This window comes from Halichoerus grypus, chromosome 4 (genome assembly GCF_964656455.1).
Source record: "Halichoerus grypus chromosome 4, mHalGry1.hap1.1, whole genome shotgun sequence".
NCBI classification, from domain to species: Eukaryota; Metazoa; Chordata; class Mammalia; order Carnivora; family Phocidae; genus Halichoerus; species Halichoerus grypus.
The window spans coordinates 55,897,921-55,914,722 of record NC_135715.1 but is presented as its reverse complement, the minus strand read 5'-3'; the positions used below and the strand labels follow the sequence as shown (position 1 = coordinate 55,914,722).

The window sequence follows — 16,802 nt, the reverse complement described above, 5'->3', positions numbered from 1 at the left end:
TGATTTAAATATTACTAAATGAAACACACACACACCTGACATAATGTGTATTTTCTGATATTCTCTAAAGATAAGATACCTGTATAAATTTCAATCATTTGTTTTTATCAAGTTTTGTCATTTGCAATGACATTTTGGATTTAAGTGCACATAAAAAATATGCCAAATATGAAACAATTCTATGCCACTCTAAAATTTCATTGTTTGTATATCAAAATGCTTTTACCTTTCTCTTACCAAACACAAATTCTTAAAGCCTCAAGTCCTACTGTATTTGTATGTTGCTTTGCAATGTAATTTTGTAAGTTTTACTTTATTTTCTTGCCAGGCTCTCACTGAAGGCTCGTTGAATGCTGGCACCGGTCTATGGAATCAGGCTTTGTAAGATGAAGGTCAGGATAACTGAGAGATTGTACCAGTTTTCTAAGAGCCTGGGTAATGAATTCAAACAACTAAATATAGGACTGGAATGAATCTTTTATTCCCTAAAACAATCCACAATTGAGACGATTGGCACTGGATGGATTTCCATAGAAATTCGCAAAGAGAACTTGACTTTGAACCCATCTGAGCCCATCTGAGACACAAAGCCCACTGATGACTTTGAAATGCTATCACATCACTTGGAATGGATGCACCAAAATGCAAGTTTTAAGATAAATCCTTTTTTGCAAAATTTTCCATCATTTCTCATTTTACAGCAGACATGCTCTGAAAGAAAGTTTCTAGATTTTTGCTGAAATCCAAAGACCTTTACTAATCCTTCTGAAGTAATCATTCTGCAACAATTCCCTAACAGTCACAAACTTTCGTAAGGAGCTGGGATTACAAAGAGGAGTCACAGAAGAAAGAAGCTGTACTCTCGAAGAAATGAATTACTATAGACATAAACTCTAATGGCTTTTAAAGTGGGATTCCAAAATCATTGCGTGACTTATCAAGTCAGAATTTAGAGTTACTCTTCTACTAGGAATACTCTCTGAAATAAAACTGCTTTCCTTTACTTTTCTATAGCAGGAAGAAGAACAGACAAGAAACAAAACAGGAAGGTGTGTTGCTCCAAAAATGTCACAGGACTGGATGACTCGAAAACCTTCACCAAACTTGGGACCTTGACACCATTCACATCTAGATGCGCTGCAATGGAAGACACATCAGGTCAATATTTAGGAAATCTCTACCGAAGAAAAGACATTGTGCTTGATGCTATGTGAGACTCACAGTAGTATAAAATACGGCCTTTGTCATTATTGATCTTACCATCTAATTGAGCTAAAACATACACAAGTAAAAATTAAATGCTAAAAAATAAAGTAGAGGGGCGCCTGGGTGGCTCAGTCGTTAAGCGTCTGCCTTCGGCTCGGGTCACGGTCCCAGGGTCCTGGGATCGAGCCCCGCATCGGGCTCCCTGCTCAGCGGGAAGCCTGCTTCTCTCTCTCCCACTCCCCCTGATTGTGTTCCCTCTCTCGCTGTGTCTCTGTCAAATAAATAAATAAAATCTTTAAAAAATAAATAAATAAAAAAATAAAGTAGATAAATGTATATACAGCAATTCTAGTTTTCAAAAACAAAAAAGTATAAATGCATAGCAAGAAACACTCTAAGGATAGATTCCAAGTAGAAAATAGTAATTATTCTTGGTCAATGTGATCACAAGAAATTTTATATACCTTTATAATCTTTTTCTGTATTTTCCAAATTTTCTATAATAAATATGCATTATTTTTATAATTCAAAATAAATATATTATTTTTAAAAATAAAGGGACTATATTGTAGCCTCGTAGAGGATTAGTGTCTGTATATATTTTTAAATGCTCCCAAATCAGTTAAAAAAAAAAAAAAAGACATCAACCCCTTAGTCCATTGACATTAGCACATGAACAGACTATTCACAGAAGAAGAAACTTGAATGTCTAGAAAACATTGAGAAGTGGAGCTTCTCAATCTTATTAGTAATCAGAGAAGCCAGATACCATTTCATAATCATCAGATGGGCAAAATGGAAAAGTCTGACAGTAAGAAGTTTGGTGAGGATGAGAACCACCAGGGAAACTCATATTTTCTTGGTGGTGTAGAAATTGGTATAATTTACCAGTTTTAGATTTAAAAAATAAAAATGTAATGTAAAAAATGTATACATGTTAAATTCTATGTATAAAATCTCAAAAGAGAGATTTAGCAAAATGTCTTGGACACCTTTTTATTGCAATACATTTGTTTCGCTTCATATTAATAGCATCATAATATTCCACAATATGGATACACCATAATATATTTTACCACTTTTTAATTGATGCACATTGAGGCTGCAGTTATCATCCCTATACCTAACTTTGTGTTCACTTGTAACTATTTCCATGAGACAGATTCTGAAGATTTACATTTCTATTTGAAGGGGTAAATAGGATACTGTCCAATTGCCTTCCACAAAGCTTTCACCAATTTATAGCACTACTACTGGTATATGATAATCCAGTTTTGGGGTATCCAATGACAGCATTTAATGTCAATCTTTTTAATCTTAATAAAACAGGTAAACAAAAAATCTGTTGCTATTTGATATCACAGTTCCTTGATTATTAGTAAGATTTAACACACTTCATGTTTATCAGCTATCTCTGTGTCCTCATCCGTGAATTGCATATTCCTAACATTTATACACTTTTTATTGGTTATATCTTTTCTTTGATTTGAAGGAGACGTACATATATGTGTCAACAGCTATACCCATTGCAATATCTTCTTAATGGCTTGTCTCTTAATTTCATTGAGAGTGCCGTATTACATGGAATGATTCTACTTTTGTCAAATTTATGAAACTTGGCTCTACTGTTTATATATATATGTTTTAAAGATTTTATTTATTTATTTGAGAGAGAGAGAAAGAAAGAGAGATAGAATGAGCAGGGAGAGGGGCAGAGGGAGAGGGAGAAGCAGGCTCCCCGCTGAGCAGGGATCCCGATTCAGGGCTTGAACCCAGGTCCCTGGAATCATGACCTGAGCTGAAGGCAGACGCTTAACCGACTGAGCCACCCAGGAGCCCCTACTGTTTATATTTTTTGTTTTGCTTAAAGTATCTTTCCCTGTCATGAAGTCATACAGATTAGTCTTCTATACTTGCTTGTAAGGGCTTTAAAGTTTTGCTTTTCATATTTAAATCATTAATCCAACTGGAAATGATTTTATATGTGATAGTGACAAACAGCAGGAATCTAATTGTACATTTTTCCCCTATAGGTGACCAAAGATCTCAGTGTCATTTATTGAAAAGTCTCTCCTTTCCCTACTGACCCACAGTGCTATTTTGTCGGATACCAAGTTTTCACATATGCATGAGAATGTAACTAGACTATGAGTTCTCTTCCACTGGTTAATTTTTCTTTCCTTGCATGTAATACCACCTGTATTACTTTCTCTAACTTGATAATAAGTCTTTATATCTGGTCAGCAAGTCCTTTAATGTTAGGCTTCTTTCTCAGGCTTATCTTGGCCATTTTGGAGTCTCTGCTTTTCCATACATTTTATAACCAGCTTACCAAGTTTTTCAGAAGACTCTGTTGAGGTTTTGACCAGAACTACATTGAATATACAGCTCTTCTTGGGGAGAACTGATATATTTTGGCATTGAATCTTATTATACCTGAATATGTATCTTTCTCATTTAATTCAAACTTCTTTACCTTTTTGTCAAGCTTTAAGTTTTCTCTCCATAAATACAGAGTATATTTCTTTCTGCTATTATAAAAAGTATCATTTAAATATCACATCTCTCTTTTTTTTAGAGAGAGAGAGAGTGTGTGCACATATACGAGCATGTGGGGGAGAGGCAGAGGGAGAGGAAGAGAGAGAATCTTTTTTTTTTTAAAGATATTTTTTATTTATTTATTTGACGGAGAGACAGAGAGCACAGGTAGGCAGAGAGGCAGGCAGAGGGAAAGGGAGAAGCAGGCTCTCTGCTGAGCAGGGAGCCCGATGCTGGGCTCGATCCCAGGACTCTGGGATCATGACCTGAGCCAAAGGCAGTTGCTTAACCGACTGAGCCACCCAGACGCCCCAAGAGAGAGAATCTTAAGCAGACTCCCTGCTGAGCACGGAGCCCAATGTGGGGCTGGGTCTCACAACCCTGAGATCATGACCTGAGCCGAAACCAGGAGTCAGACGCTTAACTGACTGAGCCACGCAGGCGCCCCATATCTCTAATTTTTTGATGTCTGGTTTTAGTTAGACCTTCTTTTTAACACCACACCGTAGGCATTGTTGTTACTACTATTTCATAGATCATAGAGATCATGTTTGTTTATCCACATATTTCTAATATATTTTCCTTCCATTCCTTCTTACATCCCAGGACCTGCTCCTGGAGTCCTGATGCACCACCTTTACAAGTTCCTTTAGTGAAAATCTAGGGTGAGTGAATTATCTGCTTTCTTTTTTCTGAAACGACATTCTTTCTCCCTTGTTCTTGCAGGTTAGTTGTGCTGGGCAAAATCACATGTCTTCAGTTACCGTCCCACCGTTGCTGGCAGCAGACTTGTTATTCTTTGTAAGTGGCTTTTTTGTCCCTAGATGATTTTAAGTCTTTGTCCTTGTCTGTGGTGTCCTTCAGTTTTACCACAAGGTGGTAAATAACTTAGCTTGTGTAGAGCTTTCAGCATCTGAATTCGCATCTTTCATTACTTCTGAGAATTTACAGAATTCTCAGGGATTATACGTCTATGTTAGAGTATGTATCTGTTTACCTCCTGTCTGCACAGACGCAAGACTGTCTTCAGTTCCCTCTGCATGTGTGTATAGTTGTCTGTTTAATCCATGCACCAAGTTAATTTCAACTGTTAACACTTACTTTCTTGAATTGAATTTCATTTAAAATTTCTTGTTCATATTTGCCGGGTCATATTTGATAGTCTTTTATTTCTTAACCACTTTTAAAATTAAAATTATATTTTATTACTTTAAATACGTAAAGTAGGTATTTCATGTTCTGTAAAATTCTAATATCTTAGATCCTTGGAGATGTGTACCTGTTGATTGGTTTTGCTGACTTTTACTCTTGGTGGCTTATTTCCTCATGTATTTGGAAATTTCTTTAAATTGTGAGATAATATTCATTTGAACTTAATTTCCTGGAATCTCCAAAGTCTAAATTGAGGATGTTTCTTTTGAAAACATTTGTTTAACTGGAAAAAAGGCACTGCTTGAGGACACTTAGCCCATTCTTGGGTACAGGTTTGAGGACTGGCACGTTTAGCTTTCCCTACTTTGTGTGAATTCAAATCTTTTTGTCCCATATCTGTTTACCACTCACTAGTTAGGTTTTACTTCTTTATAAAACTTTTTGGCCTTCGAGATTTTTCTTAGTTTTTCATGTACATTCAAATCTCATGCGCACTCACATCTCAATGCATTAAAATTGAAAACTTCGGGTCCTGGTCACTTCTTTGTTGGTAGATTATTAATCACCTTTTTCAATTTCTTTGATGATTACTAGTCTGTTTAGGCTTCCTGCCTTTTACGGAGTCAATATTGGTAATTTATATACTCCTGGGAAATTTACTTAGGCATACAACAAATATTTGTCAAATTAGTAATATAAGCACTGATGAGTGTAAAAATAGTTTTATACCATCTGAAGGAAATATGAGATAAGCTGAGTGGACTCCTAATGCATGGGGCTTAAAAACTCTGGTCCTGTGATTAGGCAATGATTCTCATGCTGGCCATTAATCCCTGAGGAGGAGAAATTGCTCTAAATAAGGCTGTTCTCTTCCTGGTCTCTAGGAAGTTAGAATATAAAGCATTTCCCTGCATAGTGTGCCTGGGACTAAAGAACCCATTTTTGGAAGAAACCACTTCTATGTCCTTAGTAATTCATAGAAAAGATGAATATCACAATGCTATAGATGTTGCCAGGTACACCTCAGCAATTTGTAACTCACACTGGTATTAAGTAGTAACTTGAGAATATTGGTAAATGGGCTGAATTTAGATGATATTATTATGTTTGAAGAGCCAGAAGGAGAAATTTAAAGAATTCTATGTATGTTCGAGGCTGTGGTGTGGGTGTGTTAAAAGTAAAACTGTCACCTGCCCTCTAATGAATAACATTTTAAATGCTTAAAAGTGTATTTTCATTAAAAGGGCTTTGGAATTTGCTCACCATTTTAGTAGCTTTTGAATTTCCACTGGGATCACATCATAATATTCATGTAGATTATTTTTTAAAAAGAAAAAAGAAATAATCTGAGTAAGAGACGGTGGGCTATTCAAAGAATTCTCTTTCCAAAAAGCAGGATGCGTGAAAGTATTCTCAAACAGGATTTTTTTCAGGTTAAGCTTCAAAATTGCAGATGGAAAAGTCGTCAGTTCATTCCCATCAACATTCAGTTTTTCAAGTGATCTGCAAATAAAGGAAACCAAATTTAAAAGGTATTTATGCAATTTATAATACTGAAGTAAAATTTTTTCCCAGTGTTTCTGCAAATTGGCATCAAACGTAGTAGCAATAAAATACAAGTGTTTAAGTATTTCCTTAGAATCAGAGAATTATAAAGCAAATGAAACAATTTGTTATTACACAGATGAGTACATTTGTGTGACTAGTAGAGTTACAGCATGTACTCTGGGTCTTTGCAACATGTCATTAGGAAAAAAGAAAAAATATAGTATAGTATAATGATACAAAGAAAGAATCTATTTTCATAGACAAACTGAACACCAGTACATATTTTTTTCCTTCAAGCCTAATCAAAACAGTGAAATTAACACTATCAAAATGTATCATGTGCTATGTTGCAACTTTGATTTTTCATCACCTGAAATCCCTTGGTTTTTACTGTGTCAGTTGCTTCTGATAATAGTGATTCCTTTGTTCAAAGAGAACCAACATTACTGATTTTCTCATTTTATACTACTTGTCTCGATGGTATTTGTTTGTTTGTTTGTTTGTTTTACAGTCACTCATCTCCTTTCTACTTAGTGCTGAGGACAGGCAGAAAAGTATCTGTTTATGAGGGACACATAAATACAAATCAAAGGCTAGTCCAACTTGTCAAAGGTGCTAGGAGTGAAGTGGATGACATGAGGACTGTAGGTCATAAGTTGCTGGGAACTCTAGATTCTCATGTGCAGTGTAGTTTCTTCCTCACACAATTTAAATTCTTTGGTTCTGACTCCTGACAATATTAAAACATGGTCAAGGAGGGATTTGAAACAATGAGGCCAGGAAGATGGCACCCCAGCTGTCTTCATCCCTCAGCCACAGTCTGACTACTGCACGTGTCACAGTTTGGAAAAGGTGAGCAAGATCCCAGGCTTTACTTTGGTCCCAAAGGAGAGAGATGGCATTGTCACTTTGCTCCCTCAACACCAAACACAAGCCTAAGGGCCAGCAGCAGAGAGCCCAATGGAAAACCAGAATAAGTGTCATGGACTCTAGGGAAGTGCCAGTGAGGGTCCTCAAATGCCCTGGGGGAGGCTGCCCCCGCCAGAGTTGCTTTAGCTTAGAGGTTTCAGCAGTCTGGGCTCATCTTTCCTCTCGATGAGTTCTGCGGAGTTTGATAGGCTAAACAATGTTTAAAGCTGGAAGAGCTCCACATTGCGACAGCCTTAGCAGCTGAGCATCCTAGGGCGCAGAGAAACTTCCTCCTGTCACAGCACTGACACTCTCTGAATGGTGCTCGAAGACCGCCTTTGGTCCTGAGCAGAAGACAGAGCAGCCAGAAGAGAAAAACTGACAAACACACAGAACAGTGCTCCTGGGGCAATTACACTCTGTGGAGGCAGAGAAGTTGGGGTGGGGAGCAGGAGAAACACTTAATAAAATTCACTTAATAACACACACACACACAGACTTTCTTGAACCCAAATACATGATTTGTAAAACTAAAGAATTAAGTGGATGAGCTGAAGAAGAACATGGTCTTCATACAGATTAGAGGCAAAGACAAAGTAGAAGAAATAACTCAAACAGAGCAAAAACATAAAGAAAAAGCACAAGAAAAAACTATATAGATGCCATGGAAGACAGGTCCAAGAGCCCTAACATATAAATAATAGGTGTTTCCGGAAGAGAAAATGAAACAGATGGAGAAGTGGTGATGGTTAAACATATTTCCTTGACTAAAAACAAAAAAGTTTAAGCTGGTGATTAAAAGAGTTCCTTGAATTCCCTGAAAGACAGATATGATTTTGTGACTTACAAGAAATATATATTTTGTCTTCGTCCACAGTTCCCGGATCACAGCTCCCAAAACCCTTGAAATTTCCTGAGCAGTAAGAGCAAGGGGAACATCTTTTGTTATATTTTGTCTCTTGTTCTCACTTCTTGAATTCACTTCAGAGCCATAAAGGTGAAATGGGTGTCTTATTTTTCATTAACAAGCTCCTTTCCACCACAACTGGGTTTCTGTTAATGAGGTGACTTGGGGAAAGCACCTAAAGATGGGGCTGGTTTTTAGGGAACCGTTCCAACCATAAACGGCCATGACTTCCAGGGAGGGCAGAGGGTCCGGAGGTTAAATCAATTGCCAATGGCCACTGGTTTAATTAATCATGCCTATGTAATGAAACCTCCACAAAAAAAAAAAAAAAAGAGAGAGAGAGAGAGACGGGTCAGAGACTTTCCAGGTTGGTGAATCAGAACACTTCAATATGCCAGTGGGCCAGGTCCTAAACTTCATGAGGACAGAAGCTCCTTTATTTGGGATTTTGCCTGATGTATCTCTTCATCTGGCTGTTGATTTGTATCCTCTAATATATATCCTTTATAATAAACAGGTAACCCAGAGAGTCAACAGATTTCCTGACTTCTGTGAGCCAGTCTAGCAAATTAATGGAACCCGAAGAGGGAGTCATGGGAACCTCCAACCTGTAGCTGGTTGGTAAGAAGCACAGGTCTCCACCTGTAGCTGAAGGGGGGGTGGGGGGGGATGGGCTGCCTTATGGAACTGAGCCCTCAACCAGTAAAATCTGATGCCATCTCCAGGTGGATAGTGTCAGAATTGAGTTGAATTGTAGGACACCCAGCACATGTCCTAGAATTGCTTATTGGTGTGGGGAACATCAGTTTCCCCTAGCCATGGTAGAATTAGGTACAGAACAGTTTTGACAGGTTAAAAAAAAAAAAGACACACTCTTAAGCATAATCTGATAAAATTCCTGAAGACCCAGGATTATGAGAAAATCATAGTCTTTCCAGATAAAAGTAAGAACCACTTAAAAGGAAGAAGAAATCAAACCAGCATCGGGCACTGGAATACAACACTGGAATCTGGGGGAGGCTGGCTTGCTGAGGACCTCTATGGAAGGGGCTGCAGTGCACGACCACCCACCTACTGGAGCCACCAATTATCTGTTAGGATTAAAGATTCAGAGGAAAAAATGGCCCACAAACTCCAACTGAGGAAAGTAAATAAGAGAAAACTCTAGACAATGAATCAAAGGAGGCATCTCCAGGTTCCGGATGAGACGAAAGAAGGGCAGTAAGCTATGGGTCTTGAAATACATAGAGTCAAATATAAATGGAGAATGATTGCAAATGCTCATGAGACCTCAGCACTAAATAAATATTCTTTAAATAAAAAGAGATGTAATGAAGAGAAAAATACTAATGAGAATATGAAACTTAAGTTTCTAAACCATCTCAGCAACACCTAGAATCAAATAAGGGGTAAGTGAATTTGGAGGAAAAGCAGGAAGATAAAAGAATTCTCAAGGTCTCAACTGTTGGTGGAAGGCAGCAGAGGGGGATGGATCACCATAGAGAGGGAAGTAGCTTTTATCTTGATTTTATAAAATATTAAAGAAAAATGTGTTTGTGTGTTTTGGGGGAAAAAAAGATAGCCATTAATAGCCTTGGAAAGTACAGTAGAGTTCCAAAATTAATGTGGGAGGAAAAAAAGAGAACAAATAGCATCCTGAAAAAAATCATACACACACACACACACACACACACACACACAAAGAAGGCAAATAGGAAAAGCAAAATGTAAATAAACAATAAATACACAGTAAAATGGAAGGAAAAAATTGAATATATCAGCTATCAGCCATAACAAATGTGAGCAGGTTGAATTCTCCTATTAAAATATAAAGATTGTCGCACGGGTAATTAAATAATTGGTACAAATATTAGAAAAGCAGAGAGAAAAATACCTTGCTTTACTGAAGATAAGACTATGCTCCTAGAAAACCAAAGAAAATCTAGTAAAAGTGAACCAGAATGAAGATAATTTTGGTTATATAGCTTGATTTTAAATTCACGTAAGGAAGGACATAGCTTTTCTCTATTCTGTACTGGCAATAGCTAGAAATAAAAATTAGAGAAAATGTTACATTCGTGGTAGCAACACAATTATAGAATACTTAGAGAAGGTTAGTAATAAAGATAAAGGACTTATGTGAAATGAGTCATAAATTTTAAAAAAGATTTTATTTGTTTATTTTAGAGAGAGAGAGCATGGGGAGGGAGAGAAGAAGGGAGAGGGAGAGGGAAAGAATCTCAAGCAGGCTCTGTGCAGAGCCTGATGCGGGTCTGGAGGTGGGGCTCGATCTCACAACCCTGAAATCATGACCTGAGCCGAAACCAAGAGTTGGCCCCTCAGCCAATGGAGCCACCCAGGTACCCCAATTCATAAATTCTTATGAAGGACATAAAACAAGAGCTGAACAAATGAAAACAATATGCTATGTTTTAGGATGAAAAGATTTATTAACATCAGAAATGTAAATTCTTCAAAATTTATATATAAACTCAGGACAATTCCAATCAAAACCTCAGTTTTGTGTTTATGGTTTTTTTGGGGTGGAGGGGCTTCGAATTATATTAAATGATCTTAAAGCTCATGATCTAAAGAGAATAGTTAAAAGACTATTATTGAAAAATAATCTCCCTACTAATTATTAAAAATTATTCTAAAGTCATAATCAAAATAGTATGGTACTGACCTAGGAGGACAGAGATGAACTTCAGAGACTTTTTAAAAATCAATGTGAGAGGGCGCCTGGGTGGCTCAGTTGGTTAAGCGACTGCCTTCGGCTCAGGTCATGATCCTGGAGTCCCTGGATCGAGTCCCGCATCGGGCTCCCTGCTCGGCAGGGAGTCTGCTTCTCCCTCTGACCCTCCCCCCTCTCATGTGCTGTCTCTCTCATTCTCTCTCTCTCAAATAAATAAATAAAATCTTTAAAAAAATAAAAAAAATAAAAAAAAATAATAAAAATCAATGTGAGAAAGAAGCAGAGCTTGGTATTAGGCTTACACTGTATATATGTATTTCCTTACCCCAAATAAATAAAACTGATAAGAACTAGAGGTGTACACACAGAAAAACGGACAAAATGATGTGTGTCATTCTATTAAGGAGCCATTGGTACAGCTTTTAAATAATTACCAAAAATATTACGTCTTAAAAATACCAATCATTCAAATTATGTTTTTGTAAATGTGATGTTTTCATATATTATGTTTTGTGGCTATTAAATATATGAAAGAACTCAATTTTCTCCAACACAGTCATCACCAAATATAGCCTTACAGGGCATACGACTTTGTGTACTTACGACTTCCAAAATACCTGAGTTTCTGGATTTCATTTGGAATGGAAACAATACTATTGTAAGAAATATCAAGTTCCTCAAGATGGGACAAAAAAAATAACCTTAGATAGAAAGAGAAAATGAAATTAAAAATGATTACATGTTTGTCATTACGAGGTATGAATAAAGAATTAAATACTTGAGCAAATAGAAGTATAGAGAAACTACATTTTTCTACAATCTTGAAATTTATGGACTTCTTTTCATTATAGGTAGTTTAATGACAACCAAAGTTCCTAAAAGGATTCATTTATCCTTTAAGACTGCTTTGAAATGTTTGGAGTGGATAAAGCCCCACACAGAAAAAGTCACCTGAGAAATTTCTAACACATTTAGAGATAATCTTTTCTTGGTTGCTGTTTTAGTTTCCTGGGGCTGACCTAACAAATGACCACAAAGCCAGGTGGCTCAGAGCAACGGACACATTCTCTCACAGTTCTGGAGGCCGGAAGTCCGAAGTCAAGGTGTCAGTGGAGTGGGTTCTTTCTGGAGGCTGTGAGGGCCCTCCAGTTAGGCTTTGGGATGGAAAAAGACAAGAAACAGAAAAGAAAGGGGAAAACAAAACAAAACAAAACAAGGATAGGAGAGAGACACATTCTGGTGATGTCATTACCCCTTAAATGAACAAAACATCCCACATATTTCATGAACAAATGCTATCTCAAAGCTTTGGGAAAAAGAAGAAACCTTTTGGATTTTTGAAATGATCTATTGTCTTTATTTTACAAGAAAACTAAATAGGCAAATCACAGACCTTTTCATGGTTACAAAACTTCATTTAATCTGAGAGAGTGGATTATACATTTCCATAGTATAATCAAGGGCATAACTAACTGTAGAGGGCCTACGTGTAAGGGGCATAGCTAGGATGAGAACCCAGTTCTTTGTGCCTAAGGAATCCGGGCTTTCCTATCTGCATTTGCTTTATACTCTATGCCCCAACCAGGTCAAAGCAAAAATAGTAGCAACAAAAATTTAGGCCTCGGTGAATCTGTGCTGTCTGTCTCCCCTTGATATGCACACATAACCTATGTTATTTAATAAAAAAATATACTGCTTTAGGGGTGCCTGGGTGGCTCAGATGGTTGAGCATCTGCCTTCAGCTCAGATCATGATCCTGGGGTCCTGGGATCGAGCCCCGCATCGGGGTCCCTGCTCGACGGGGAGCCTGCTTCTCCCTCTCCCTCTGCCGCTCCCCCTGTCTGTGCTCTCTCTCTCTCTGTCAAGTAAATAAATAAAATCTTTAAATATATATATATATATATATATATATATATATACTGCTTTATTTTAGAAACACTAATATTTTTGAGAAATAGCTCCTTAAAACTTTTTGAATATAACCAATAGTTAACCAATAGTTCAAACTAATTTGCTTAATCTCTAAATAGTGAACAATGTTGACCCTGTAGTTATGAACAAGTTGTAGTTGCTTTAGGAATTTTTACATTTTGTTTAAATGACAGTTACGGTTATTAAAGTTTATAATTACAATTTTATAGATTATTAAATATAAATTTTATTTAGATGCACATATACGTATATGCACATATACATATATATAAGTGTCTCTATATGCACATATATATGTAGTTGTGTGTGCATATATGTGTATATATACATGCAGGGTTATGTGTGTGTATATATATACACAAATATATATATATATACACACACACAGAAATAATTATAGACATGTGTGTACACACAGATTAGTATACATACATATATTACTTAACTCTGTTCCCAGGGAGTGTCTAGAAGCAATGTCATCCCAATAGCATTGGAACATCTAGTACCCAGATCTCAGTTTTAAATACCATCTTCCAATAAAAAGGAAGCAGGGTTTGCTTAGAGAAATAGCTGCTTCTAGTATCAAGGCAGGGAAAATACAATTTACATTACTGTTGAAAAATATAGATGATTTAAACAGAAATAAAATACACACAATGCAATATTCTTACTTTTAGTGTTGATTTCTTATATATATTATATGTGATGTGAAATGCATATATACATATATTTATTTATACAGACATGGTATAACTTTTACATGCTTTTTTGTTCTTTTAAATGATTGAATAGTTCTACAGTTTATGAATGTAGAATTTGTTGGATTGATAAATATAAACAATGCTGGGTGAACAACTTTATAAATGAATTTTGATGCGTTTCCTTAATTACTATGAGAATCTTCTTTACAAAATGTTGTTCAACTATTTAAGAATCCCTGTCCCTTTGCCCTTAACCCACATTCAATTTGTTAATACCTGAAAGATGTATCTTGTTTTGCATTTGGCTAAGGTTTTGGTTTGGGAATTAAATAATTACCAGTCCATATGTCTGGAAAAATTCCATCCCTTTTATACCCAAATATCAACATTCCTATTAAAGGATGTTATGTATCATACTGGCTAATTTCTTGATTTATAGATTAGGACATTGAGAGCAAGAAGGTTAAGTGACTCTCCAGATAAAACAGATCATTATCAATTTTGAAGTTAAAAGTCTAGATTTCCTAATTCCATATGCAGTGTCCTTTCCATATGCACAAAGGCTGTCAAGAGATCAGTGCAAGTTTCTCACTTGAGCCTCCTTCTATGATTTGTGTTCATTTAATCTATACTCAAATAATGAATCTCTAGACGAGCATTCACTAGCCCCGCATTAGTTGCCATCTATGTAGCTGCTAGGATTACTTTTAACACAGTGATAAGAAGCAAATCAGCTAATTGGAAGAGAATGGGAATCATTCAATGGCTAAAAAAGTTGCTAGCCATTTTCAAAAGGGAAATTGATCTCTTTCTAAATTATAAGCTCTTTATTTTCTGTTCTCATAATCTCAGGCTATCGACCTTACCCAGGTGGAAGAGTAGTAATCAAATTAAAGGCAATGCTGAAAACTCTAAGGAGCTTAAGTTGTTGAATTTCAGAAGAGATTTCTTTGATAGGATTATTTCTCAGTAATAGTATTTGTAAATTTTTAAGACAAAGTATCTGAGGAACAGAAAAGAGAAACAAACATGAGTAGAAGGATAAAGTATCACAGATCTCTATTTGGTACATTTTATAAACCCTTTGAACTAATGTAGTAGAATCAGCAAAGGAACATTGGCTATATCATCTATCTCTTTTTTTACTCTTTTCCAGGGTATCATAAATGTCTATTTTTTATTATAATTATTATTAATAAGAAATTAGTGTGATATTCACAATGATAAAAATGGACTCACTTCTGTGGGAAAGTAACTGATATCATTAAAGGATAAGTTAAGATATATCAACTGGGAAGCCAAAATCGTTAAGTCTGGACATTTCATGATAAAAAAGCCCTAAAAGAAAGTGACAAGAGATAAGAGGTTAATTAACAATGCACAAAATATTTTATACAAAAGTAAAAAAACAAAATGAGCACATAACTGAGTGACAGTGCTTGACACAATACACTAGCAAACCTATATTCACCTTCCATTCATTTGTTAATCTGCCATAATAATAATTCCTTAAATATGGAAAGGATAGAAACAAAATAGAAACACTGCTAAGTATTCATGTATATAATAAGTTTAGTGTTAGATGTGTGACAGGAATTATTTTGATTAACCACAAGCAAACATTTATGGAGTGTCCATTGCATGCTGAAATGTAAGTAAATATATTTTATATTTAATTATCTCTTTTATCTTATTTTTTTCATGTTTCTACTTCTATTTCTGTTATCTTTATATTAATCTAATGTCTATCTAAAACTTCTTGCTTAAATATGCCAATTCTGATTGAGGAGAACTATGCCCTGATATGAACTAAATGTTTGCACTGCCCGCAAACCGTTATGTTAAAGCCCCACACCCCAATGTGATGGCATCTAGAGGTGAGGCCTTTGTGAGGTGATTAGGGTTAGATGAAGTCTTAAGGGTGGATTAGTGCCCTTATAAGAAGAGGAGGGGACCAGAGCTCTTTCTTTCCACCAGGTGAGGATACAAGAAGAAAGTAGGTGTGAGCAAGAGACCTCTAACCAGGAAACAAATCAGCTGATGCCCACCTCAGTGTTGGACTCCCGGGCTGCCAGAACTGTGAGAAATTAATGGTATTTTGTCATAGCAGTCAGAACTGATTAAGACCTGTCTGGTGCCCCCAGTATCTTTAATATTCCAGGAAAATTGAAACATTTGTTTCTTAAGGGTCATGGGATCAGTAGTGGTCAAGTGAATGGACCAAGGCCCTCCACTGTTGGAGGATCAGACAGACCTCAGCTTGTGGAGAAGGGGGACATAGTTGCAGGTGCATTAGGCTATGCCGCCTACCATATAAGAATGAAAGGCTCATGGCTAAAGAACCTTGAAGTTGATAGTACTGGTTTCAAGACTGACCTTTTATTAAAGTATTACTATTTCTAAATGTGTAAATAGACAAAAGTAGGTATTCTTTTTTCCTATCATAAACACTTCTCTGCAGAACTAGTGCTGCACTTACATAGCAGAAATGTGTCTATTCTTTCCACTTAGTGCACTCAGACAGCTAGCGCCTTTACATTTCCTTCTGCCTGGAAAGTGCTTTCCTCATCTCGTCCCATGAATATATAGTCTCACCTCATCAGTGGCCTGCATAGAGTCAGCTGTCTGCTCATACATCATCTGACCAGAGAGGCCTTTCCTAACCAACGTATGACAAATAGCAACCTCTCAAACCAGCGCTCCAGTGATGATTGCCTGTCCCTGTCACTTGCTTTATTTTTCTTCATAGTTCTTATAATCACAGGACAGACTATGTACAAATATATGTATGGTCTCACCCCACTAAGGTATAATAAGCTCCATGAAATAGGTATTCTCTTCCGTTTTGCACACTGATATATAGTAAGATACATAGTTTACCATTGGCACATGGTGGGTTCTTAAATATTGGCTGAATGAGTGAATATCCAGAACCTTGATGTTGCCTCATGTAATCCCAGGGACCTTCACTAGGAGGCTGGCCCACCACAGGTACCCTGGATCTCTCTTTTACCATCCCATCATAAAACCTGTTTGCTGTGGTTATCATGTAAAGGCTGTGTAGAACTAAGCACTAAGAGGAGTGTGGTCCAAGATGGCGGAGGAGTAGGAGACCTGGATCTCGTCTGGTCCCAGGAATTCAGCTGGATAGCTATCAAACCACTCTGAACACCTACGAACTCAACAGGAGATCGAAGAAAAGAAGAGCAGCAAC

At 36.7% G+C, this 16,802-nt stretch overlaps 1 protein-coding gene across 1 annotated transcript in view; it reads right to left on the bottom strand.

The window, feature by feature from the left end:
• Window positions 1-893: 893 nt before the first annotated feature.
• The window catches only part of LRRC63 (leucine rich repeat containing 63), a 41,421-nt gene continuing 25,512 nt past the window's right edge, over window positions 894-16,802 (bottom strand). The window contains exons 5-9 of the mRNA XM_036078538.2: window positions 14,828-14,926; window positions 14,455-14,591; window positions 11,573-11,656; window positions 6,160-6,399; window positions 894-1,137 (exon numbers count right to left, since the gene is read on the bottom strand). Coding sequence (XP_035934431.2) covers window positions 894-1,137; window positions 6,160-6,399; window positions 11,573-11,656; window positions 14,455-14,591; window positions 14,828-14,926 — 804 coding nt within the window. The remainder of the gene's footprint in view (window positions 1,138-6,159; window positions 6,400-11,572; window positions 11,657-14,454; window positions 14,592-14,827; window positions 14,927-16,802) is intronic.